The following is a 27,434-nucleotide window of genomic DNA, read 5'->3' on the forward strand; positions in this document are numbered from 1 at the left end:
ACCATAGACCTCCATTATATGACTGACAGACAAGAACGGTTTGACCTAAAAATATCAAAATTGAAACTACTGCAGAAACAAAGACACCTACATCTTGTGATGCCCTTGAGGTAAGCTAAAACATACCAAAAATGAATTTCAAAGTGAACTATCCCTTTAAGTGACTCACCTGGAAGAGGGTATGCGGGCCCTGTCTCCGGGCGGGACTGAGGGGTGCCACCGGGCTTAGCGTGCTCCAGAAATGGATATTCGACAAAAGTGGACTGGGGGTGAGTAGCAGGGGTGTCTGCAACAAACAAACAAAAATTAACTTTTAGAGAAACAGCTCTCTTTCCATTAAGCGTGCATTTCCCAAATACTCGTGAGCATCATAGCACAAAGCATTTGCAAGAGCCATAACCCTGAAATATAAATGTTTAATTAAAAGTGGCTTAATGAGACTTTAAGAAGCAATAAGAATTAATCACAGGGCAAGGGTGCTGTATTTCCTGAAAAAAAAACATAAATAATAGATTTGAATTATAGTATATTTCATCTTTCATCTCACTGAAGATACAGCAGGGGGTGATCCTCTGGGGCTGGATGTATGAGTGCTCGTAAATGCAAAAATGTGCAGTCTTAACGAGGTGATCCATCAAAGTAGCATCCAGCTAAACCTCACCATATGATCACGATCATATAACAGCCAATGAGTGTCTGCGAAGCACATCAGAACCACAATGGTCCACTATTGCCCTCTAGTGCCTCAAAATGATATGAATGCAACCACATAAGGATTTCAATGTAACCTCACCATATTCCTATGCAAGATAACCACACATTTTTAGAAAAATATGCTTGTAATAGGCCATTTTCTTTTAAACCACACTCAGAGACAGATCAGTTTTATCATCGGTGGTCATTTATAGTAATTGTGCATAAGCCTGGTAGCATTTGCGAGCATTTTTAACAGGTCGTTCACAAGCTTTTTGGCATTCAAATTGCAAATATGGCAATAATTTGTGAATAAATTGCATAAAAATCCATTCAAATATTTGTATGTCTATTTTTTGGAACATAAAAATCCAAAATGAAAATATGTACATAGCAAGCAAAGCAGAATTTTTTTTTTTATGCGCATTATAAGTTTCGTGTTCAAAATAATTGGTGTTTTTAGACAGATTGATGTTCCGACCACAAGATCTACATGTTTTGCACTAATTTATTCCAAATTGTCAGTACAACATGACATGGAGACTTTTAAAATTATTTAAATAAGATGCCACTTGCATGACAAACACGTCAGCAGCGTCACTGAACGCGGATCCACAACTGAACCGGAAGACAATACAATGCTGAATAAAGTCTCAGTTTTTGTTATTTTTGGACCAAAATGTATTTTCGATGCTTCAAAACATTGTAACTAACCCACTGATGTCACATGGACTACTTTGATGATGTCTTTATTAGAGCCCGACCGATAAAGGATTTTGAAGGCCGATACCGATACAAATATTTTTGGGTTTTAAAATCCGATATTCCGATATATCGGCCGATATTTTATTTATTTATTTATTTATTTTTTAAACTGGACATGATAGTCACAAATTTTGTCATGCTTATTTGAGTTCAGAGAACTGATGGGGATGTTCTTTTAATGGTTATTCAAGCAATGTATGTATCGTGACCAACTCAACGAGTGTTGCCAACAACAGGGACGGTGTAGAGTGCCCTCTGGTGGACAAACTATACAACTCCAACACTCATGACATGGTTCAAGCGTGTTTTGTCCGTTTTTATTTTAGAAATATTAATTTATCGGCCATTATAACTGCAGATACCAATAGTTTGTAAAATGCCTAATATCGGCCGATAATATCGGTCTGCCGATATATCGGTCTGGCTCTACTCTTTATTACCTTTCTGGACAAGGACAGGACACTATATCGTACATACATTTTCAATGGAAGGACAGAAAACTCTTGGACTAAATCTAAAATATCTTAAACTGTGTCCCGAAGATGAACGGAGGTCTTACGGGCTTGGAACGACATGAGGGTGAGTCATTAATGACATCATTTTCATTTTTAGGTGAACTAACCCTTTAAAAACAGCATAATTGGAGCACTTTTAGACTAAATGACACAAAGAAAGCAAATTACTGTTGATCAAACAGCTGTTTTCTATCTAATTGGGCAATTCTTGGCCAGAACAAGATGCAAAGTGGTGCAAAAGTCTGGCTACAATGAGCAAAGTCAAATAAATAACTACTGCACAAGAGGATGCGCCTCAAGTGATTCGGATGGAAATTGCGACCCAACACGAAAACTGCTGATGGTCTAATGATACTAACAAACCAATGACAGCAGAAAATAGCATACTCGTGTGATGGAGGTCAGGAGGGGACTGACCTGCAGGAAGGCTGGGGTGAGAGAGGCCGTGGGGAGGGACGGGCTGGACAGATTGAGAGGACTAAGGTCAGAGCTGGTCACCACCAGCGTGGGCATCAACTCCAGGCCTTTGGGTTTCTTTGACTTTCCGCTGAGATTGCGGGGTGAAGAGTCAGGCATCTCAGAAGCTGTTACTGTGTCCTTGGAAATAGAGTAGGGCTGGACCTGATGGACCGAAAGAGAAAGAGATGTCTTAATAATGAATTTGAATACAATAATGGTGATATTATTACACTTATATAATTATTGATATATTTACATTTATATTATATTCATCTTCATTTAGCAAATTATTAATAATCGTAATTTTTTTATATTTTTTTTTTCATGACATATTCAAATTGTTATTCAAAGTGAATAAAGGCCTGAAGTGCTGAATTTATCTCATTGACATTATTAAAAAAAAGGATACCTGAATGAATTGTTATAAATAAATATAAATAAAAACACAACTTATTTATTTAACAAAAAACAAAAAAACATTATATATGTATATCTGGATTAATTGTTCTGCAACCAAATAAAATAAAACACATTTATTATAGTTTTTAAACAAATAAATTAAATATCCATGGAAATGCACATAAACCTATTACCATAAAGGCACACCAACATCATTCCAATTGTAATTTCCATCATGATCTCTTTATTTTGCCAATGTGTTTCGGTGCACAGGCCTTCATCAGAGCTAAAAGATTACCAAGAGGTGTACAAAAGCTCATTTAGGCCAATGAAGGTCTGTGCATCAAAACACGTTGGCAAAACAAAGAGTAATATCTTTACATATAACAAAGAGTACATAGTACATACATAATAACAAAGACAAAGAGTATATCCTTGTTGATCTTGTGAAGTTGCGACAGAACAACTACACAATATTTTAGCATGTTGTACCTGCAACTGCAACTCTGAAGGCTGTGAGGAGAGGGACTCAATTTCACTGTCAATCACCAGCTCCTGGGAATCCGTCATCGGAGAAGAAGAGGGCGACTGGGAATGAGGGAGCGGTGACGGAGAGATTCTTGAGAGCGGGAAGCCCGTCATGGCATTCTCTGAAGTGTGATTCTCCACAAATGCACACACAACATGCGAGGCTGTGCTCTGTTTGGTCTCATTTTCTGCTTTCAGTGGAACTTGGACGGCTTGTGCCAGAAGTTCAGGCCTCCCTATAGCAGACAGAGTGCTGTTTTTGTTTGGCATGGTCCCAAATTTAATGACTGTGGACGGCTGGGGCGACTCCTGGCCTGCCTTTTTGTCCATAAGCTTTTCTCCTGGGTTTTCAATTTTCATGGATTTAAAAAGTTGTGTTCCTGACTGCAAAGAAGTCAAAGTGAAGGATGTGTACAAGCCGGAGTTGATATAGTCATTCCGGTTGGATGCTTTGGACTGACCCGGTGTGCCTGCACCTCGGTCTGGGGCGTCTTTTCTGTCTTTATCCCTGGAGACGTTTACAAGTTTGTCCGAGAGAGGCAGAGGTCCGGTAGAGCCCCCGTCTGCACCCTCCATTCTGGCCATCCCATCCCCCTTTAGGATATCAGGGTACGACACAAAACGATACACAAACTTCTGCCCGTTTACTTTTTTGATGATGTTCTGCAAGGAAAGATTCGAGAAAATGCATGTTTATTCTAGCAGAACAATGACTTTCTCCAACATACATCTAAAAATTTCTACGTAAAAAACAATCACCCAAACAAATCAACCAAAACTTCCCTCGTATGTTCATTTTTACCAGTCAGTTGCATTCTTCTACCCACTCTAACAAAATAACATGCAATTAAGTAAACAAACCCGTGTTCAAACGATACCTCTTGCCCTGTGGTGCCAAAATGAGGCTTAAAAAGCTAAAGTGACAAACCCTCAAACACAGTTCTCGCTCAAGAATAAACCTCACAGGGCTCTGTGACCCTCTTCTTTGGTGACTTGATTGTGTGCTTACTGTTTGCAGTACAAACTGCAAACTGTTCAAAGGGCTTTAACGATTCCAGACGATGAATAAAGGTCTTATCTAGCGAAACGATCGCTCAAAAAAAATAAAATAAATAAAGTTTAAGTTTTATAAGCTCAAATGCTCGCCTTGCTCTCTCCTGTTCGAACTCGTTCATTAAAATGAACAAATCTTTTTCCGAGTCAATTCGTTCATTTTGTTCGTTGAATGAACCAAATGACTTGGAAAAAGATTCGTTCATTTTGATGAACGAGTTCGAACAGGAGAGTCACAAACGTGCGTCACAGAACAGAGCAAGGCGAGCATTTGAGCTTATAAAACTTTGTTATTCATTTATTTAATGAGTGATCGTTTCACTAGATAAGACCCTTATTCCTTATCTGGAATCGTTTACAGCCCTTTGAACAGTTTGTAGTTTGCACTGAAAGTATCTTTTGGACCTTGAACCGTTTGGTTCCCACTGAAGTCCATTATATGGAGAAAAATCCTGGCATGTTTTCATCAAAAACCTTAATTTCTTTTCGACTGAATAAAGAAAAACATGGACATCTTGGATGACATGGGGGTGAGTAAATTATCAGCAAAACTTTCAAAAGTGAACTAGTCCTTTAATACATCCTGTAATGGATTTATTTTAATTTTATTTATTTATTATTTTTTTTATTATTATTTATTAAAATAATAATACATTTATTTTAATTATGTTCTGCAGGGGAAACAGTCATATAAAAATCACAAATATTGACCAATAACCATTACAGTCCCAATATAGCACTAAGCCTATTGTGCATCCATATGCTGAATAATATTGAATATTATGAATACTAACTAGTCAGTCTGTTCCTCACACAAAGCTAAGCTACGGCTTCAAAACACTTGGAATTTAGAGCACAGGCCCTATTGGCTACCTTATTTTTCCAGCTCAACAGACCTCAATCACACTTTGGACAAACCGCAAAACATGTCCTTTTATGTTGCATTGTTATTCGGTTCAGAACAATGCGAGGGCGAGTAATTGATGACTGTATGACATTACGCACCTTGTCATAGTAGTAACGCAGAGCCCGGCTGAGCTTGTCGTAGTTCATGCTGGGTTTGTTCTTGCGGGCGCCCCATAATCTGGCCACCTCCTCGGCCTGCAATAGTTTGAACTCTCCATCTTCGTTGGTCCAGCAGATGAGATGGTCATTGCTGGGGTCCAACAGGAGCTGCAGCAGGAACTGCCACAGGGTCACTGAGCTGTCCATGTCCTTCTCGATCCACAGCTGTGAGGGAAACGTTACCTTACGGGACCCTGTTCGAGCTCACAGCCTGGATGACACGTAACGGCATATTCCGGCAGAGGCTGAAATATAAATGATCGAGATGCAATTAGATCACAAATTGAATTTTAAAGTAATAGCAAGAGGGAGAGCTTTATGTTTAGGAAGCGTTTCTCTTCAACCAAACCTAGAGCGACCTTTCTTGAAATCATAAAACCATGGTAAATATGCACACCATTTTAAATACCAAATGGTACTGGACTTCAGTGTAATCCTGGCTGTGTGGACTGTGTACGTATATAAGCAGCTTAAAATAAAACTAAATCTGCCTTGACTCATCCGATATCCAGCTGGTAGTTCCAGTAGAGAGCGAAAAATGTCTCCCACATACAATCTGACAGAACAGACAAACATAGAAACAAAGAGGCGAGACGTGACAGCATTCCACCGACTGTAGGAGACGGGATCTGGGAATTTTACACTACACAAAGAGTTTAGGCTGAGATGGCATCACCAATTACATGTAGCTCAAAAGTAAAAGGCCTGTTTCATGATGATAGGGATTGCATACTGTAAACATTAACATACCACTTATGCATCTTTAATTTAATGGCTAAAATGAGATGCTCATTTTGTTGCTGCATAAATGACCCCGGATTTCACCATAATTACACTTCAAAATGGTATAATGGTGCACATCAATAGCAAATACACCTATGTGTGTAGTGTAAATTTACACTTATATTTGGCAATTTCAAATATCCATAATAATGACCATAAACTTTAATTTAAAACTACACATAAGCTATAGCTTTAATTCTTTTGAGAATAACAGGACCATCAATGGCAAAACAATGGAAATATATGCTAAATGTGCATTTAACCCTAAACAATCATTTTAAACTCACATAAAATTATATGTTCATTAGTGTAAAGCTTTGTAAATTAGAAATTCCACAAATTTGGATAGGAGCGTATGCAAAACCTGCACGTCAACACGGTGCGTCACTTATCATTCGTTTTAGTATTGAAATTCCTCTACAATACTTATAAAGTTAGCTAAAGTTATTGAAAACAAACGCGAATGTAACGTTAACTCACTAAACTGCAACCTGTTAGAACTTGAGTTAGCATCGAGCTAATGACTGTCAAACTCACCTGAGATGCTTTGTGTTCAACGGAGTCGGTCCTGAGGGTCTCGGTCTTTTCGACAGTTTAAAACCAGAAAAGAAATAAAATAAAATAAAAATGCCGAATGTTTTCTTGTATGTTTACATCGTGTAAAGATATTTGGTGGTCAGCTAGCGTAGCGTGCTAGTCCGCTAGCTAACGGAGTCTTAGCTAACTTTAGACTCATTAAACTAACTAGTTTATGTAAATTTTACTATTTAAAGCGGTTTTTGACGCATTTACAATGAGAACGACAACAAAAAAGATGCGGATAAAGATAAACTAAAGTCTCTCCATCTCACGTAGGCTACTGATATTTTTAGCTGCAACCACAATAAAACAAAACAGGAAGCAACAAGCCCACCAGATTAGACACTCTAAGCGCACAATAAAATTCCAGAACAAAGACTGAGATTTTATGAATCTGTAAGAAATGACGTGCATTTAGTTTGAATAGCGATAATATCCTCCAGATGTCAAATCAGCATCAAGAGAAATGCAGTGAAGCCAGTCAAAGCATGTAGATTATCTTATGAAGGACTCTAATTGATCTAAATGACTATAGTTATTTAACGTATCAATATAGTGTACTAGTTGATAAAAAAAGAAACTACAAATATCAATTCGGATGGTGTTGAAATATTATGCAACATCCGTTTGAATGTACTTTGACATTTAGATAAGAAATAACTGGATAGATAATAGAATGATGACAGGGTGTGAAATGACAGAGATAGAACGATAGATAGACCAATTAGATAGAATGATAGACAGACATACAGACCAACAGAGACAGACAGATAGATAGATAGATAGATAGATAGATAGATAGATAGATAGATAGATAGATAGATAGATAGATAGATAGATAGATAGATAGATAGATAGATAGATAGATAGACAGACAGACAGATAGAACAATAGACAGACCAATTAGATAGAATGACAGACATACAGACCAACAGATACAGACAGACAGACAGATAGAACTGTAGACAGACCAATCAGATGAGACAGACCAACAGAGATAGATAGATAGATAGATAGATAGATAGATAGATAGATAGATAGATAGATAGATAGATAGATAGATAGATAGATAGATAGATAGATAGATAGATAGATGAAATGTCATCTCAAATAACATTTCCCTTATACTTAAAAGTTTTATGTCTACATAATAACAACCCATTATACCTTGTTTAAAAACACAACAGGACTATATAAATGTGTACAAAAGTGCAAAAAGCTGTACCTGCAGAATAAACCTATAGACACCAGAAAAAAAGTGTGAAGTACTTTGTTGTAAGAGTATTATTTGTGGATGCCAATAATACTATTACAAATAGATTGTACACAATAACACCACCACTACTACATTTACCTCCTGTTACCACACCCTCCAGGCACCACCCACACTTTCACATTCATACTCATTTGCCATGTGTGTGTAGGAAAAGAGTGGCAGAATAAGTGTGTAATTTTAGTCTTCTGTGTCAGTTCCAGCCACCACGCCTTCCAAACAGAGTCCAACGCTGGAAAATAAATGCAGGCAAAAGCACAAGCCAAGCATTCCTGCCGTACAAGATCAGTGACTAATGCTTTTACTAGAAGGTTTTTGTGGAAGATTCTTCGCAGTTCTTCCCCAGAAATGTGTGCTAACATCAACAATAAGCATTTGTCTGAAAATAAAAGTGCTCTGCATTATAAAGCAAACCATGTGATCTATAAAAAGCACAATGACTTATAATTTAAGGGAGGGGAAAAAACTAAACACAATGTTCATACAACTCCAAAACAAGATTATTTCTTAAAGGAATGGTTCAGGTTTATCTGTGATATTAACTCTTCCTTCAGTTTGTGAACAAAAATGTTTGCAGTGATGCACTTATAATGGGGGAAACATTCCAGAGGGTTTTGAAGCAGAAATGTAAAGCTATGCATTGCTATCATAATAAGTGAGTTTTTCACTATTCTGTACAGAAACTCATCTGTGGTATCTGTGCACCTTAAAATAAGGCTGAATTAAAATAAAATGTAAATATTGAAAAATCTACAAAAATTAAGAAATGTTGCCCTGGCAGCTAACTGAAATATAAGTTAAAGTACTAAAAAAAAAGACTCAAATTAATACTGAAATAAAAATAAATTAAAGCTGAACATTAGAAAGAAGAATAAACAAATTTACTAAAACATAAAAGAAAATATTAACGAATAGCCTACTATAATAGTATATAAATAATACTAAAATAACACTCTCGCTTGTAATGATTATGTGATGGTAAACCAGGTGTTGAAATACTGGATAACATCTGCACAAACTGCATTGATTATATCACTACTATTATATATATATATATATATATATATATAATTTAAGAATTGTGGCTATACTTTTAAAACTATGTATTTTAGCAGTGTGTAATTTGCATTGCAACCAGGTCCAATGCATCGCCCCATAGACTTCCATTGTAAGTTTATTAATTGCAATAAATCAATTTTTTGCTTTATTTTACAAAGTCAAACCAGCGTGACTTAAACTTGTACTTAACCCAGAACTTTCCTTTAAATAGCCGAGATGTACAGTATCCATACCTTAAAGGTGACATATCACAGCTTTTCCAAAAGGTTGTGTTTTCTTTTTGTTTTTTACTTTATTTTCTTACATAGGAAAATAGCATTTTCTGTTATTCAAAAATATAACCTAAATTTGACCAGCTATAAGGTATAAGAGCAGCTATAGTTGGATGGTCTGTGTAAATGAGAACAGTCAAGGTCCGTCCACACCAAGAACTATAAAAATAACTATATTTGCGTCCAGCCCAGCGGACGACATCGTTGTGTTTATTATAAGCGCTCGGTTTTATCTTTGCTCAATCTTTTTAAAGCAGGATTCTGATTGGCTGTCAATGTTTCTGTAAGTGCTTCCAACGATATCGTAGTTGTGCTATACTTTAATATTTAGAAGGATTTTTAGATCTGTATATTTATAATTACCGCTATAGTTATCGTCCTTGGTGTGAACGAGCCTTTAACACATTAACATGATGTTATAGGTATAGGAAATAATTTAACACTTTTATTGGGATGAAGGTGGTGGCAGAAAAATCAAGGGTGAGCCCTTGCAAGGGAATATTAAGTTAGAATTCCCATTAAAACAGACATCTCCCTTCAAAAAAAAGAGAAGAGAACAAGAAAAAAAAAGATCTTAAAACAGGAAGTACGTGATAGTACTAATCGAAACACTGAAAATCAGCTTGCTCTTTGAGCGATATTAAAAAGGATGTACCTACGTGATCGTTCAGGAACTGCTACAAACGTTTGAGTATTGATAAGTCCAGATACTAAGTATTAGAGCCAGACCGATTTATCGGCAGGCCGATATTATCGGCCGATATTATGCATTTTCCAAACTATCGGTATCGGCAGTTATAATGGCCGATAAATTAATATTTCAAAAATAAAATAAAAACGGACGAAACACGCTTCAACCATGTTATGAGTGTTGGAGTTGTATAGTTTCTCCACCAGAGAGCACTCTACACCGTCCTTGTTGGCAACACTCGTGTATAACATGCCATTCACGTTATTTCTGAAATGAAAAAAAAACATGACAAAAATATCGGCCGATATATCGGATTTTAAAACCAACAAATATTTGTATCGGCATCTGCCTTCAAAATCCTTTATCGGTCGGGCTCTACTAAGTATGTAGGGCATCGTGAAAGCCTACATGAGCTAAGTACTGTAGAAATGCATAAAGTAGTTAAGACCAGATGTACAAAGGCAAGACAATGTCAAGCAAATTCACTCCATGTGGGAGATTAACATGAACCTTCTCAGGAAACACAGTCCCGTGGACGCAAGAGTAGCCGGTTCAATGACGTAACGGTAAAATGATGTCCAGATAGCTTCATTTCGACAGGAAGCAAACAGCTGCCAGTTTTTACGAACAGTAACAACTGTCCTCAGCGATTTACTGTAGCTTATCAACCGTGACGGCACTAAGTAGAAAAAAATGCATTGATCTAATGCAAAGCACATTACGACGACATAAAGGAAACAATTTTCTTTGAGTGATTACAGATCGAAGAGAAAATTGTTTCTAGCTTATATATGTTTTACAGTACATAAGTTCGTTCCATACATGTAGTGATGTTATCCACGGTTTTGGCATACGCTCTCAACAGACTGAGAGAGATGAGGCACGAGAAAAAAAAACGTGGAAAGCAACTTGATGCATAAATACCTTTCAGCTGGCGCAGGGATGTGATTGGGCTGAGAAAATCCCACGATTGGGTTTGCGCAAGGGGGCGGGGACTAAACATTCGATACGCTCGCTAAACGTGTTGTAAATAGTGCTGTCAAATCCATTAATCGCATCTAACATAAAAGTGTGCATGTCTCTGTGTGTATATATACATAAACACAAACTTTTCTTAATTAATTGATTTGACGGCACTAGTTTTAAAACACTGGGACGTGTCACAAATAACGCCGTCGGACCTAATCATAAAAAATGTGTTTAAAAAAGCTGTACTCCATTAGAGTAATTCAATAAGGTGAATCTCACGAAGAAATGTCAAATCAAATAAAATGAAGCTTATTGTAAGATTGTAGTGTTATTTTCTGTTAAGTGCATTTCCACCCGATTTTCCCATTACATTCAAGTGAAAAATCTCATTCGCATTACAATTATCATCATTTCTTGATATTCTTTTTTCATAACAGAAATCTGTATAAATTAATTTTAACAACTACTCTTACAAACTGTACACTACCAAATGTATATTGCAGTAATAAGAATAAGAGATCTTTTCACAATATGATACTGAGATGTTTTGGGCATTACAATTTTGAAAATGAGATGTATTTGCATGACAAATGACAATTTTGACAAATGACAACTTCTTATTTTCAGGTAATATATTGCGTTTTTTGACATTTTTCTTGAGATTCACCCTGACAAAGGCCATGTTTGATAATGCATAATATTATAGCCTAAATCATAGTGCATATTGTCTTAATTTAAAAGGAAGGGAAATTCTGCAGCATTCTGGCTTCAGTTAATGTGCTATAACCTACCAAAATACTGTACTTCTTTCATATTTTCACCTGGTTAGAGCTATAACACAATATTCACAAAATGTACAGGAAACGAGTTTCCTCAAATTATACTCCGTATTGTCCTTTAGATCTCCTGCAACCTCGGTTTAAAGGCAATAAAAACAGATCTCGTAATCTGTTGCAGCGTGACCTACACCAACAAAGGACAAAACGCGACGAAATCGACTTTAACAGAATAGTTCACTTTGAAATTCATTTTGGTATGTTTTAGCTTACCTCAAGGGCATCCAAGATGTAGGTGTCTTTGTTTCCGCAGTAGTTTCAATTTTGATATTTTTAGGGTTAAACCGTACGTGTCTGTCAGTCATATAATGGAGGTTTATGGTCACCACCTCAAAGAGCATGCACAGAGAAGTCCAAATTAAACATGAAGTCAATCAATGTGTACTTACATTTACGAGTCATTAAATCATGTTTAATTTGGACGTCTCTGTGCATGCTCTTTGAGGTGGTGACCATAGACCTCCATTATATGACTGACAGACCTAAAAATATCAAAATTGAAACTACTGCAGAAACAAAGACACCTACATCTTGGATGCCCTTGAGGTAAGCTAAAACACACCAAAAATGAACATTTCAAAGTGAACTATCCCTTTAACTCACCAAAAAGCCAGAAATATGCTTTGAGCTTAACAATCACATCCCTGAGTTTCAAGTTAGCTTACTATAGCACCAAGAAACACAAACATCTGGATAAACCATAAAAAGTGGGGTAGGAAAAGGAGAGGAAAATGAAGGCGGAGGGTTACAGCTCGTTAGCCCGTTTAGATATCATAGCTTTCCCTCTCAGACTCCAGGAATCACACTCCAGTTTTATCCCGTGCTCAGACATTCGCCCTGACCAGTCTGCCGGCGCGAGGACCCCGGTGCACCTTGGTGTGTTTGGATAGGTGGTCGCTCCTGGCGAACTTTTTGTCGCACATTGTGCACTCGTAAGGCTTGACTCCCGAGTGAGACCGCCGATGGCGGGACAGCTCATCGGAGCGAGAGAACCTTCAAAGCATAGAGCACAGCAGGACATACATGTCAGCTCCATTCATTACAGGTCTGGATGTTAATCAGCTCTTATGTACAAGGTCCCTGCATTAGTCGACCAATGAATCTCTACGGCTTACTCATTAACTTTCTAAAAGATTTGGAAAATTCCTTTTATAGAGATTGCACTCACAAACAGATATTTCAAGTCAATCAAATGTTTTGAATATAGCTTCGAAAATTGCAATAAATAAATGTTTATTATTTGTTAGACATTTCATTTTCGTGTTCTTAAACTACCATTCACTACGGGTTCAAACGTTTGGGGTCACGACGATTTTTCTTTTATTAATAATATTTCTATTAATCAGGAATGCATTAAATTGATCAATAGTGACAGTAAAGATTTGTATTTCAAATAAGCGCTGCTCTTTTAAACTTTCTATTCATCATGGAATCCAGAAAATATTTGATTGGTTTCAACTTTTCACAAAAATATTAAGCAGCACAAATTTTTCAACATTTTTAATAATAATAATTTTTTTAAAAATGAGTAGCAAATCAACATATTAGAATGATTTCTGAAGGATCATGTGACACTCAAGACTAAAGTAATGACTGCTGAACATTAATAAAACTAGAAAACGGCTATTTTACATTGTAATAATACTTCACAATATTAGTTTCTACTGAATTTTGTATCAATAAATGTAGCATTGGTGAGCATAAGAGACTTCTTTCATAAACAAAAGGATACCAACCCCAAAATTTTGGGGCTGTGAAACGATTAATCGCATCCAAAATAAAAGTTTGTGTTTACATAATATATGCGTGTAGTGTGTATTAAGTACTTTGTATATATAAATACACACACATGCATGTATACATTTGAGAAATATTTGCATGTATATGCTTTATATATATTTATACAAAATTTATATTATACATAAATATAAATAACACCTTTTTCTTAAATATATACATGCATGTGTGTGTATTTATATATACAAAATAATTATAAACACTACACCCACATACATTATGTAAACACAAACTTTTATTTTGGATGCGATTAATCGCGATTAATCGTTTCACAGCCCTATACCATAACATAAACATTACAGTACATGTATATGTGTGTATTTATATATATACAAAATAATTATGCACACTACACACACATATATTATGTAAACACAAACTATTTTGGATGCGATTAATCGCGATTAATCGTTTCGCAGCCCGATCAGCCAAAAAGAAAAGTCGTTTCGGGGATGGAGGAGGTTTTTAAGAAAGAATATGCAGACATATGTTTTTTTGTGTATAAAGGAAACAAGAACGACCAATTTTGACTCAATCATTCAAACGTTGGTTTGAACACTCACCTCCACCCACAGTCTGGCCAGCTGCACAGGTAGGGTTTCTCCCCCGTGTGCCTGCGGAAATGAGCCTTCAGGTGGCTGCTCTTAGTGTACATCTTCTCGCACCCTGGGTGAGAGCATTTATGCACCCTCAAGGTTTCCGTGGAGGACCTGGATGAACGTTGCGTGATGGCTTTGACCAGGCCTGCACCCGCTATTCCGACCGCCCTGACGGCAATGGGCAGAGGAGCGATCTTCACATACTTTTGGTCTTGATTGATGGCCTCGCCCATGATAGGGAGGAAGGTTGCTGAGGGCACCTGTGGTGAAAGAAGGGTAATGTTCTGTGCCCCTTGGACACCGAGCACCAGGTGGGCCACTCTGAGCCCGTTGGCCACGCCCGATTGGTTGTCTGGCTGTTGGAGGGTGTGGCTTAGCTGGAGAGGTTGCAACTGAAGCACGAATGGAGCACCAACGAGCACCGGCGTGGCGTTAACACTCTGAGTGGCAGGGGCCGGCGAGGTCGTGTTGGATTTCGGCTCTGCGTCACTGGGGGAAGACGGCTGGATGGGAGGCTCATCGCCCTTAGACGTTTCTTCCGGACTCGGAGGAGCATCTCTCACCAGCTCCATCTTCTCCATCAAGAATTCCTCAATGTCCTCCAGGGTTGGAGAGAAGGTGCTGGGCAGTTGCTGTATGAAATCAGGCAGCCTGGGCGTCTGGGTCAACAACTCCTCAGTGGAGTCTAAAAAGATCTGTAGCGGGCCTTCATCCTCGTCTTCCTCGCCCGGGCTGTAGCCGAGCCGAGCTCCAGCATCTTCCGCTTCGGGACTGGAGCACGAGATGGAGCTGCCCCTCTCGCTGCTCTCACTGCCGCCCACCTCGAAGAAAGGCAAGGTGGCCAAACCATGGTCCGCGAACAATTCATTAGCAGTGGCCACCGCTTTGTCACTTATGGAGACCATTTGTTGGTGTGCAGATCAGAGGAAAGCTGAAGATATTGCCACGGTTTGTAAACACTGCGTCAAAAAAAACAGAAAGTTAGAAATTAAATAATGAGGATAATGTAGTGGTGCGCTAAAGTATGTGGACACTTATATAAGTAATACACCGGATATAAAAAAATATTAACGACTTCCAACATTGATAATAACTCATTATCAAATCATCATATCAGAATGGTTTTTCAAGGATCATGTGACACTGAAGAATGGAGTAATGATGCTGAAAATTATGCTTTCGATCACAGAAATAAATTATATTTTAAAGTGTATTAAAATAGAAAACCATTATTGTAGATTGTAATAATATATCACAATTTTGCTGTTTTTCTGTCATTTTTGGTCAAATAAATGCAGGCTTGATGAGCAGAAGAGACTTCTTTCAAAAACATTAAAAATAGTCATTTTTCTAAACTTTTGACCGGTACTATGGTCAATTATAGAATTACGCGTTACTATATTTATTTTAAAGAATACCTCTGCATAAATTATTAGCAGTACAGTACTGTTATGATGTATTATTTATATGCATTTTTGTATTACAATAATTATATTACTTTACATTATGGAAGGCTATGATTTATTTAAGATATATAGGGTGAAATATGACACTTGAGAACTTGAAAATAAGAAATTGTTCTTAAATGACTTGCCTGGTTAAATAAAGGTTAATTCTTAATAAATAAATTTTTGACAGGTTTTGTAACAAAATTCACCCATGATTAATGTCTTTGCATTTGTTTACAAAATACCAAAACAAGTAGCATTTATTTTCCAAGACGGATCGGGTGGCACAAGCACACTTTACAAGCAACATTTTTTTTTTAAAGTATGTTTTTAATAATAAAACGATATATTTTTTTCCAAATGAAAAAATAAATAAATAAATAAATAAATATATTAGGGCTGTCAAACGATTAATCGCATCCAAAATAAGTTTGTGTTTACATAATATATGTGGGTGCACAAACACACACATGCTTGTATATATTAAAGAAATATTTTAATGTATATAGAAATATATAAATAATATATAAATATAAATATTTTACATACAAATAATATTTTTTTCTCAAATATGTGTGTGTATTTATATATATACAAAAAAATTATACACAGTGCACCCACATATATGTAATATGTAAACACAAACTTTTATTTTGGATGCGATTAATCGCGATTAATCTTTTGACATATCTGGTTGTCAACTTAATTCATACATTCAAATAAGCATCAGCTTATGGCCAGCTAATTACAAAATGTCTCATTTAAGTTAAGTTCTGCATATTGTATCTGATGCAATAAAAATGCATAAGTGTCCAAACACTATTACGGACCAATATTTACATGCACCCGTCCTCATTGTTCCCATACTTTCGTAGATCAAAGCACCGAGGTTTATTGAGTAGAAAGAGGAGGGGCCAGTAAAAACACCATCACAACACAACACAAATCTCCATCACAACATAAGTCACAATGCACACTAATCTCAATAGAAGAAAAACTACAGACAAACTTGCATTAAAACTGCTCAATGCTGAACTGCTACAGCACACACACGAGGCACTAGACATGTGTTTCACTAAAGTGCGTCAGCAGGGCAGGAAAACAGGCCTGCACACATGCTCCCAACACACACCCGAGGAAAAACTGCAGCTTCTGGACAACACGGCCACAACATTCCCAGAAACAGGTGTCAACTTCAACAAAGTGGGGTCATTTAGATCGAATCTGACCCTCTGTTAAAAAATACACTTCGATTTGCATTATCGAACGTAAAACGATATATTTATGTCTACTTACCTTGTGTAAATATGGATTGAAATATCCGGATAGTGGATGTATGACATAGGATGAATCCAGATGTCTCTTTCAGTGTTATTGTTGGAAAGAACATCGTCCTTGCCACGGTTCCATGTTGGCATTTCTCGCAGAGTCCTGTCACATGACACGCATCGCAATGCATTCGAGGGCACGGATCCGATTCCTGGCTTCTGATTGGTTGCGTGACGGAGGCTCGCTCCAAAACGAGCTATGTCATTGGTTAGAGTAAAAGAACTCATGAATTATTTATAAGAGTTGGAAAAACAGCCAACGAACGCAACAGAAAAAAAAAAAACTCAATGTATTTCTTCACATTTAAACACATGCATCGCATGCATCATTTTCAAGCAAAACTTTTCACCCGTTCAAACCAGAATTATGTTCCGGGGACATAAAAATAAATATAACCATGCTTTATATCTACTTAAAATTCATCCATAATTATAATCAACAAAGATATTTTGTTTTGTTTTTTGTTTTTTTAATGTAACATTGTGTGTGTATATGTTAATAATGTCTGTGTATGTGTGTGTGTGTGTATATGTGTATATATTTATATCTATGTAAATGGGAGATAAGCTGCTATGTTTTTTTATTATTATTTGTGTGTGTGTTATTATATATGTAGGCCTATATATTATTTTATTTTATTTTGCTCGAAATAAACTTCATTCAATCAAAGTAAACGTAAATACTAAATTATATAATTAAAAATAACTGTTAAAATAATTTTCATTTTATTGTTAAAAGTTAAAAAGATTGTGATAAAGATACAGATTAAATATTATGCTGTAAGATTATATACATTTTTTGTTTTTTTAAAAAAAATACATTAATTTTCAAAGATGGTCAAAAGAAAACACTGCAACCTTTAGAATTGTTATTTGATATATTGCAAAGAACGAAAAGAGAAAAACAGCAATGGGAAAGTAAGATGATGGAGGTTTTAACTAAATGAAAACAGCTGCTAGACACTAGATGGCAGTAGCTTATATTAAAGAACCGACTGATGCCATTCGGAGCATGAGGAATAAACAGATTACTCTTTTGTTGTTTTCTCATTAACATATGTTAGAACCAAAACAAATAATATAAATGTACATAAAAAATAACTCTTTGTTACAAATGAAATGCAATAGATCTATCTATCTGGCAACTATAGTGTTATTAGCTAAAAAAATAAATCATTGAGACTTATTTTCTACAAATAATAATTCAGCACAATAAAAATAATAATAATAATAATAAAAAGAATAACCATCAAATCTTCAGACTTATTCTTCTCTTAAAATAATGAATCATCTCGGCACCAAATCTGTAAACATCACTTCTTCTACAGGGTTGTGTGTCACAAGGTTCAAAGCCTGAATTCTTCTCTTTGAAACATACATTCAGCATATTTTCTTGTGAAAGTGCTCTCCATTTTTCAATAGTGCAAATATTGTAATCCACAAGTTAGACAACAAAAGTTCTGTCAAATAGGCTACATTGCGAACTATTAATTACAATAAATAAATTACCATTTATAGCATAATGCTCAAAAAGACCCTTTTAAAATGTAACTTATGACCATACTGTTTACCACGGTCACTTTTTTCATATTATTAAGAAAATGTAAATAATGAGTCAATACAGCATCTTCCCTTCCTCCGAAACAGGTTTTTGTCTTTTCCTCAGTTGTGTCGCTTCAGTGCCGTTCATAAATCCTCTCCCGTGGCCTCATGGGATGGTAAAGTGTCCACTGTCCATCGAATGCGCACTTCAGAATCTCGAACCGGGGACTTTTTAAGTCTGCTTTTCAGACTCGGCGATAGTGTACCATTAAAGGAGACGGAGTAGTTTAGAAAAAAAAAAAAAAAAAAAACTTTTGCTGATAATTTACTCACCCCCATGTCATCCAAGATGTCTTTCTTTCTTCATTCGAAAAGAAATTAAGGTTTTTCTCCATATATTGCTCTTTACTGGGCTTTAAACGATTTCAGATGACGAATAAGGGTCTTATCAAGCGAAACGATCGCTCATGTAATAAATAAATAACAAAGTTTAAGTTTTATAAGCTCAATTGGTCGCCTTGCTCTGTTCTGTGATGCGTGTTAGTGACTCTCCTGTTCGAACTCGTTCATCAAAATGAACGAATCTTTTATCGAGTCATTTGGTTCATTCAACCATAGACATGATATATGCATTCAACGAACAAAATGAACGAATTGACTCGGAAAAAGATTTGTTCATTGTAATGAACGAGTTCGAACAGGAGAGTCACACAGAACAGAGCAAGGCGAGCATGTGAGCTTATAAAACTTAAACTTTGTTATTTATTTTTTTTAAATGACCGATCGTTTCCCTTGATAAGACCCTTATTCATCGTCTGAAATCGTTTAAAGCTCAGTAAAATTCATTATATGGAGAAAAATCCTTGAATGTTTTCATCAAAAACCTTAATTTATTTCCGACTGTAGAAAGAAAATTATCAGCAAAATTTTTATTTTATTTTTAAGTTATCTACTCCTAATAGTATTCAGTTTTCAGCGTCTACACTGCCGGAATTTTACAAGAAGAAGAAGTAGTATTAATTTTTCACTATTTTCACAGTTTTAACAGCAGATCGGCAGAACCAGCTAGCCTATATGGTTTGTGTCACTATCCAGAGTCCTTTGCTCTGGGTAACATCTCAATCATCTACTTGCATCAATATCCACCTTCTCGAAGATGATCTTACTGGAGAAATACACAGCCACAACGCTGAGCAGAGACGCACAGGCCATGTATGCGGTCACACTGAAGAACTGCACGATGGAGCCCATGAAGAGGGACGGCACCACCTGAGACAGCAGGTATGCACTGTCCAACAAGGCGATGTCTGTACCCATACCTCTGAAAGCTGAGGGTTGTGCAGGACGAGGGTCCATGGCGACAGACAAATCAATTGATTGTGAACTTTTGATATTGCACCCATTGGATCTTTTCTGCTGTATCTCAGCCGATCTGATCCCCCTGTCGTTGGAGAAAAACACCTGGAAATTGAGAAATCCATTTGGTTAGGATAAAAACTTTTTGCATTTTTTTAGCATAATGCTTTGTTTGGATCCCTTACCTGTGCATTGGAGTGGTATAGGCATATGAGCGTGTACGGCAGAATCTGCAGGATGCAGAAAGTGTATCCTGTAGCCGCGGCCATGACGGTGACTAGTGTAATGTTGTGGGATACGGTCATGATCGATGTACTCACGGCCAGCAGAACCACACTGCTCAGATACAGCTTCCTAATTCCTATGCACAACACCATACGCTCCATAGCCAAAGAGAAGATCACAGAGGTCACACATTGTAGGAAAAGACCCAGACTGGCCATTCGCACACCTGTGACAGAGAGAACCACACAAAAATACTTATATTATATATACATGTATACACAGTTCAAATGTTTGGGGTCAGTAAGATTTTTTTATATATGTATTTATGAAAGAATTTTCTCTCTCTTTTAGTACCGTAAAATACAGTAATATTGTGAAAAAAGGGGGGTCATGCACGTCAAGAAGGTCCAACACATTGAACGTTTCTGGCAACTACACTGAACAAAATTATAAACGCAAAACTTTTGTTTTTGCCCCCATTTTTTTAATGAGCTGAACTCATAAGATCTACCCAGATAGCAAACTGACATTGAATCAACGTGGAAATATGACATCGAAACAACGTTGATCTGACATTGTTTTGCTCATCGAATTAACGTTGAACCAACGTCAGACGCGTCATTCTTTCAAAACTAACGGAAAATCAACTTGAAATCAACGCGTTGTTTCAACGTTATGAAAGCAAACCAATTTTCGATTTTCATTTAGCTTTGAAGAATGCCGCGTCTGACGTTGGTTCAACGTTAATTCGATGAGCAAAATCAACGTTGTTTCAATGTCATGAGAGACGTCGTTTCCACGTTGATTCAATGTCAGTTTGCTATCTGGGTAAGACCTTTTCTATGTACACAAAAGGCCTATTTCTCTCAAATATTGTTCACAAATCTGTCTAAATCTGTGTTAGTGAGCACTTCTCAACTGCCAATACCTTTGTTTTCAATTGAAGAACTGTGTACTACTGGTCACAATTGTGACCATGAACAAATTTACAAGTCTTACGAGCAAAATATATATGCAGGAATATAATTCTCAAGATATATTAGTAGTAGACCCTTTAAAGAATATATGTACAAAATATGATAGTTCTATTTTTTAATTAAGATGTTTTAAAAACTACTTTTCGTAGTAGTCTGAGGAAGAAATCTTCTTCTAGATATGCAAGCAGGAATTCCACTGATCTGGTCATGTGACCTTTCACACTAGTCACATGACATTAATTGATTTTAATCAAGACAATCTATTTTGTCATTTAAAAGTTGAATTCCTTGCCCAAAATCAATAACAACATTTTTAGAGCTTCCAGAAATAAGAAAAAAAGATGCAGTCACAAATGTGACGTTGGGATTAAACGGTATCAAACAATTAAATCTTATTGACCCCAAGCTTATAAATTGCAAGCCTATATATTATTATACATATAAATATTATACGTTTATAGTTAGTAAACTCTGTATATATATATATATATATGTATGTATATATATGTATATATGTGTGTGTGCGTTTTGAAAATAATACCTTCATCATAGTGTATCCTTCCTGAGGAGCCTGGCTCTCCACTGGGCACGCCGTCATACAATCCCTCTCCAACAAAGTCTGCGTAGAAGAGCATAAAGGACATGAGGGCCATCCAGCTGAACAACTCAGCGACAAACAGCCTCGCTATGACTTTTGGCATGCGGCTGCACAGCAAGTAGAGTCGGGGAACCGCAGAAAAGACACTAGAGAACGTCCTTCGTAAAAGCAGAAATCTGGGGAACACCACACATTTGCAGGAGCAAATCTTCAGGATTTCAGACTTTGTGGACACTTCAGCTTCCCCCAGCCTTCCTCGTACGGTCGGCTCCTCAGATATGAAGGTCGTACCCATCAAACAGGTTAGAAAGATGAAGGTCAGCACGACGTAGATGAAGGCCTCTTGTCCACCCATGTAGACCACGGTGTCTAAAGTGGTCCAGTCGACCGCGGGCAGCAGGTAGCCAACGCATCCGCCCAGACTGAGCATGAGGGAGAAGATGGAGAAAGCCTTACAACTCTCCTCCTCTCCAGGGTAGAGGTCAGAAACCAAGGCCTCCAAAGGGGTGAAGCAGGCCTGACCACAGAATTCCATCAAACAAATAGCGAGGACCAGAAGAGGGACCTTCAGCCAATGCTGCTGTTGTTTTGTTAGCAGGGTAACAGGGGTGGACGTCTGAGGGATGATCAAGAGTCCGAGCAGGACGCCCATGCACAATACCCAAATGAAGGGGCGCCGGCGGCCATATTTACTTCTCAAGCTATCGCTCGCTGAACCAATGAGAGGGACGGCGATCAAACCCAGCACAGGTCCCACAGCTGAAATCAAACATAAAATCAAAAAACATCAATGAATAACATAGTATATCAAATGTCAATTCACTTGGGATAGGGTCTGATAAATTTATTAAATGTGTATGGGTGAATTCAGGTTGATTTCCAAGTCATCTCAATGGCAAAAGTGTCCCAAACACCCTGAATTCATCCCTATAGATCGCCTATACACATCATTTAAAATTGTAAAAGTGATATATAAAAAATTATAAACAATGAAAAATTATAGGCTGCAGTCCGTAGTTTTGTCCTCTTTGTCGCCATCTCTGTTCGAAATCTGTAATTGCAGTTATTCACGGGATTATCAAGTTTACGTGCGCGAATGAATCCAATGTTTTTGTGGATACTGGTACACTCTAGCTGTCACTGGTGATCGTCGTTTGAACTTTTCTGGATCCGCCATCAAATTGATAAGTTTAATTATATCAAGTGTAGTGAGAAAAGGCTATATCTCCACCTCCAGAATCCTCACACGCATTATAGCATTTACTAGCCGAGACATTCGAGATGTGACGTAATAATGCAAAGACATGCTTAAAATTTCCTTGGAAATCCATCAGCACCACTGGAGTTAAAAACATTATTACAAGCTTACCTTTTGAATCGAGTTACGGCAAGCAGATTGGTTTGAACATTGGCTGGTTATGTACTTGCTCAAAAATTAACCCAAAAAAGTTACGGACTGCAGCTTTAAATATTGAGTAAAGGCATATGTCTACATTTTTATGCTTATATTTTTTTTCCACATGAGGCTATAAATATGATTGTGCATGTTAAAGTACCCTGTATACAGCTGAGTTTACATTTGAAGTTATAAAATAGGCTTTCCTAGGCATTAAAACATCTGTAACTCCCTGAGGCAGCAGAAATGCATTGATGTGGTATGTGCGGTTCAGTAAGTGAGTCAACCGAAACAATTTTATTTATGTTGGAAGTCAAGCAACGTTGACGAAATGAACAGTTCTCTAAAATAAGCACATGTTCAGTGACCGGTCTCACAGATTCGGTTTCATTTTAAAGGGGTCATGAACTGGCTTTTTATATATTTTTTATGTTGTCTGAGGTTAACTTATGACAGACGTACGCTTGGTTTTTGCATTCAAAAACATCAAAATTAATAAATAATAGGCTATTTTATACCCTAGTTTTGAGCCTAGCTCAAAAATGCTCGGTTTTTATGTGCGTCTCGCACTGAAGACTTGAGGTAAACACCAACTGCTGTGAATGGATAACAGCTTTGCATATTATAATTAGTTTCAACTCATTCGCTTATGCGCAGTGACTGTCTTCTTCCACAACCAGGCACTGCATAATTGTCTTGCTTGATAGCTTGAACCGGTTTGTCATACCGTATGTTATTTAGATCAGAGCCATGTATTGATTTAGATGCGTGTAATCGGTGGGCGGGGCTAAAACGGCCGTGTTGAAGAAGGCGGAGGTGAAAAGCTTGTATTGGACTAACAAGGACGTTTTCGTTTCCGAAACTTACAGGATATTCTTATAATTGATGAACTCTTAGATGTCAAAAGCTTAAGGAAAATTTGATTTCTCAGCCCTATGCCAATTTTTTCTATGAAATATAATATAAATGCTTAATAGGCTTACTATAGTGAAATACAGTAGGACAAAAACAGATGATTGATGATGCTATGATTTACATAGTTTAAATTTTGTTAATTTTGAACAACAAAAATTGCTTAGTGTAGAGGAGAGCCGGCCAGGACGGATGAAACATTTAGATTTCCTTGAAAACCACTCACGTTGTGTATGTCAAATTTTAAGTTGTATTTATTGTATTATAATACGGCAGGTGTATTAGTACTGCTACACACCCTTAAGTTTGCAATATCAGAGTTTTTAGTTTAGGAACAAACAGGTTTAACTGGAAGGAGGAAGGTTGAAACAGGGACTTCTGCCAGTTAAACCTGGTCATAGGAAAACTCTCAATATGACTCAATCAATATGACTCAAGGAGATTAATAGTCTGTTGGTACCACTATGATACCCACTGCGCATTCAAAAGCCACTTTGACAATGACAAAGACCTCTTTTTGAGTCCCTTACCCAGTACCATGGTCATGAAGCGTTCCTCCACCCCTGCCTCCAGCAGCATCGGTGGGATGTAGATGGTCCCAGCAGCCAAACACACCTCCAGGCCACATGTTAATGCATTAATCAAGAACAACTGTGAGATCCTGCCATGCATGTCCAGATTTTCCACTTCTTCTCTCTCTCTCTTTTCCTCCTTTGCTCTAAACACTGCAGTGATGAAGCTGTTTAGCTGCTGGAATATATATTAATGCATATATACAACATTATGACTGAAGCTACTACGAATTACTCCATTTGCATCTTTACATGCAAACCTGAACTTCATATTAATGTTGACATTGATCTAAATTTCAGTCATGTGTTTGTGAGCTTTGACACCAGGATGTGTGACAGATACACCCCTTTAGTCAACACAGTGTGTTTGTCCGGGACTATAAAATGATGTTGACCTTAGTACTCAACCAATGATCTTTTAACATAAGAAGAGTTGTGAGGACGTTATATACCCATCACAGTACATCTATCCGAGCGGCTTTATGGTTGATTGTAGACATAACACAGTCTTGACTGTTACTACATTTTAAATGGTAACAACAAACAAAAAAATGGCATACGTGGCAATTATTTCCACAATCTAGGCAATTTCTTTGCCGGTGTCAGTTTTGCATTGCTTTTGAGTTGTAGTTGCTTAAGAGGTCGGTTGGTTCGTGGAATATTTTTCTAAGCTTTGGAGAAATTTGAGTTCCCTGTTCACATTGACACAAACTACAAATGTTTGAATGAGGCACGGCTATATTTAGTCCATTTAGCAATCCGTAAATCTCCCGTTTCACTTAATGGGTGAATCTCACAAAAGCTTTCAGGAACAAGGAAATTAAGTGTTTTTAGGACTATTACTTTCGTGAAAACTAAACACATTTGCACAGAAATCTTAATACGTTAATGAAAAAGTTATATATATACCAGCGTGACATCCAACGGGTTTTCCCAGATCGCATCACATATATTCTAGTCATTTGTATTGTTTTTATTTATTTATATTTAAATAATTATTTTTTATATTCATTATTTATTTCTAATGTTATTATTTATTAATATTATATATTATTTTGTGTATAATATATATATATATATATATATATATATATATATATATATATATATATATATATATATATGTCCAGTCAACCTGGACATGCTTTTATGTGATAATGCTCTTGTGTTGGAAAAATGTATATTTGCATATAACAGATTTTTCATGATTGGTATACACAATTGTTACAAAATACTAACATTTATTTATTTATTTATTTATTTAATAAATGCTATTCTTTTTAACTTTCTATTCATCAAAAAATTCAGATTTTTTTAAGTCATGGTTTTCATAAAAATATTAAGCAGCACAATTGTTTACTTATAATCTTACCCCAAACTTTTGAATGCTATAATGTACATTTTTAAAGCTTACTACATTCATAACCTTAAAATATGTGATGTAAACATAAATACAATGAGCTGACTTTAGTTCAAAACCTCTTCTTGTGAATATAATTGCTCATTGACAGCTGCTAACTTCCTCTTTTCACAGTTCGTAGAGAGCTTGTGAAGGAAGAAGACACGTCTTTAAGTGCAACACATGCGCAAACTCATTTGAATTTAACTCTTTATTTAGCTGTCAACCACATAGACCGGCCCCCTGTCTTAAATATGAACTGAGTTTATCATAACTGAGCCATGAAAAGGTTTCAGACAGGAAAAAGCAGTGAAGCAAGTCACATCTTACCTGACACTGCCTCTGACAGGGAACTTCACATCCTGGAATGTTTTTTGTTTCTTAAATTGATATTGTGTATGTATGGGTTTACCTGTTATAGGGTAAAATTAACAAGCATTTTTTAAAACAAGTATTTAAATAGTATTATTATTTTGTTTTTTACCAACTGAACAGTTCTGTATAATTAAGTATTACAAATATTATTTTTTACTGGTCTGTGAAGGAATATAACAACTATTAACAAACATTTACACACTTATACACAGTTTTGAATAATGAATTATTATTAAATCCTTTTTTTAAATGATTTTTTGGTTTTACAATCACAGGTGCATCATCAGCTACACATCATGAAATAACCCATTCTAAAAACACAATATATATGTTGACAGAAAACAACAGTTGAAATACATACGTTTGATCTCCATCTGAAGGTGTAAATTCAAGTGTCGTCGTCTCTTGTGTCGTTATTGATTCCCATGTGAACATGTACACAGTGAAGTGTCATCAGTAGAAGTTTGAGGAGTAGTTGCAGGCGCAGCAGGAAGTGGGCGGGATGAGCTGTGAGAACACACACCTCTGGAAAGCCACATCACTGAGCCTGTACGACCTGCTACATTGTTGGTGGTTTTTCGGCATGTCATGAATTAAATCCACTTAAGTACAGCACAGCAGGTGTTCTTTCTATCTATCTACACTGTAAAAACTATTTTCAAGATTTGTTATCACAACATATTTTCTTTTGTCAAATCAACTTAAATAATTTGTTTAGTTCAGATAACATATAATTTTGAGTTTCTGATGAAAATATCATTCTCCTTCATTGTATCAACTCACTTTTTCCAGTTTAATGAACTTAAAATTTTAAGGCAACCAGGTTACTTACTTTTTTAAGTTAAACCATCAATATTTTTTACAGTGTATCTATCTATCTATCTATCTATCTATCTATCTATCTATCTATCTATCTATCTATCTATCTATCTATCAACACTGTAAAAAGTGATCAGTTGACTTAACTTTAA

The 27,434-nt window shown here is 36.5% G+C and overlaps 3 protein-coding genes across 6 annotated transcripts in view; all 3 read right to left on the reverse strand.

Annotated features, from left to right (window-relative positions):
• The window catches only part of elk4 (ETS transcription factor ELK4), a 16,746-nt gene extending 9,086 nt beyond the window's left edge, over window positions 1-7,660 (reverse strand). For both annotated transcript variants that reach the window (XR_016148397.1, XM_039673586.2), the window contains exons 1-5: window positions 6,798-7,660; window positions 5,418-5,722; window positions 3,324-4,022; window positions 2,391-2,594; window positions 170-286 (exon numbers count right to left, since the gene is read on the reverse strand). Coding sequence is in view for 1 of the 2 variants with exons in the window: in XM_039673586.2 (XP_039529520.2) it covers window positions 170-286; window positions 2,391-2,594; window positions 3,324-4,022; window positions 5,418-5,624 (1,227 nt within the window). In the remaining variant the exon portion in view is untranslated. The remainder of the gene's footprint in view (window positions 1-169; window positions 287-2,390; window positions 2,595-3,323; window positions 4,023-5,417; window positions 5,723-6,797) is intronic.
• Window positions 7,661-9,866: 2,206 nt separating this feature from the next.
• Window positions 9,867-17,236, reverse strand: LOC120480254 (Krueppel-like factor 15). Its single transcript, XM_039673276.2, has 3 exons — window positions 17,080-17,236; window positions 14,300-15,294; window positions 9,867-12,932 (listed from the first exon to the last, which is right to left on the reverse strand). The coding sequence occupies exons 2-3, from the start codon at window positions 15,238-15,240 to the stop codon at window positions 12,764-12,766; spliced, it is 1,110 nt and encodes a 369-aa protein (XP_039529210.1). The 5' UTR covers window positions 15,241-15,294; window positions 17,080-17,236; the 3' UTR covers window positions 9,867-12,763.
• A 2,256-nt stretch (window positions 17,237-19,492) lies between these two features.
• Window positions 19,493-26,912, reverse strand: slc45a3 (solute carrier family 45 member 3). Of its 3 annotated transcripts, none has more exons than XM_039673317.2 (6): window positions 26,825-26,912; window positions 26,419-26,500; window positions 24,648-24,842; window positions 21,753-22,568; window positions 20,195-20,460; window positions 19,493-20,114 (listed from the first exon to the last, which is right to left on the reverse strand). In XM_039673317.2, the coding sequence occupies exons 3-6, from the start codon at window positions 24,787-24,789 to the stop codon at window positions 19,776-19,778; spliced, it is 1,563 nt and encodes a 520-aa protein (XP_039529251.1). In that variant the 5' UTR covers window positions 24,790-24,842; window positions 26,419-26,500; window positions 26,825-26,912; the 3' UTR covers window positions 19,493-19,775. The 3 variants fall into 3 exon arrangements, with proteins under 3 accessions (XP_039529251.1, XP_039529253.1, XP_039529250.1); XM_039673319.2 differs by having other exon boundaries at window positions 24,648-24,864; XM_039673316.2 differs by having other exon boundaries at window positions 24,648-24,867.
• Between the last annotated feature and the right edge of the window lie 522 nt (window positions 26,913-27,434).

This window comes from Pimephales promelas, chromosome 21 (genome assembly GCF_988280905.1).
Source record: "Pimephales promelas chromosome 21, fPimPro1.hap1.1, whole genome shotgun sequence".
Taxonomy (NCBI): domain Eukaryota; kingdom Metazoa; phylum Chordata; class Actinopteri; order Cypriniformes; family Leuciscidae; genus Pimephales; species Pimephales promelas.

Coding starts and splice junctions, on each gene's coding strand:
- slc45a3 (XM_039673317.2), bottom strand. CDS start 24,789: ATGCATGGCAGGATCTCACAGTTGTTCTTGATTAATGCATTAACATGT. Junction 20,461..21,752: donor AAGGATACACTATGATGAAG/GTATTATTTTCA, acceptor TCTCTGTCACAG/GTGTGCGAATGGCCAGTCTG. Junction 20,115..20,194: donor TATACCACTCCAATGCACAG/GTAAGGGATCCA, acceptor CTCAATTTCCAG/GTGTTTTTCTCCAACGACAG.
- LOC120480254 (XM_039673276.2), bottom strand. CDS start 15,240: ATGGTCTCCATAAGTGACAAAGCGGTGGCCACTGCTAATGAATTGTTC. Junction 12,933..14,299: donor TGGCCAGACTGTGGGTGGAG/GTGAGTGTTCAA, acceptor TATGCTTTGAAG/GTTCTCTCGCTCCGATGAGC.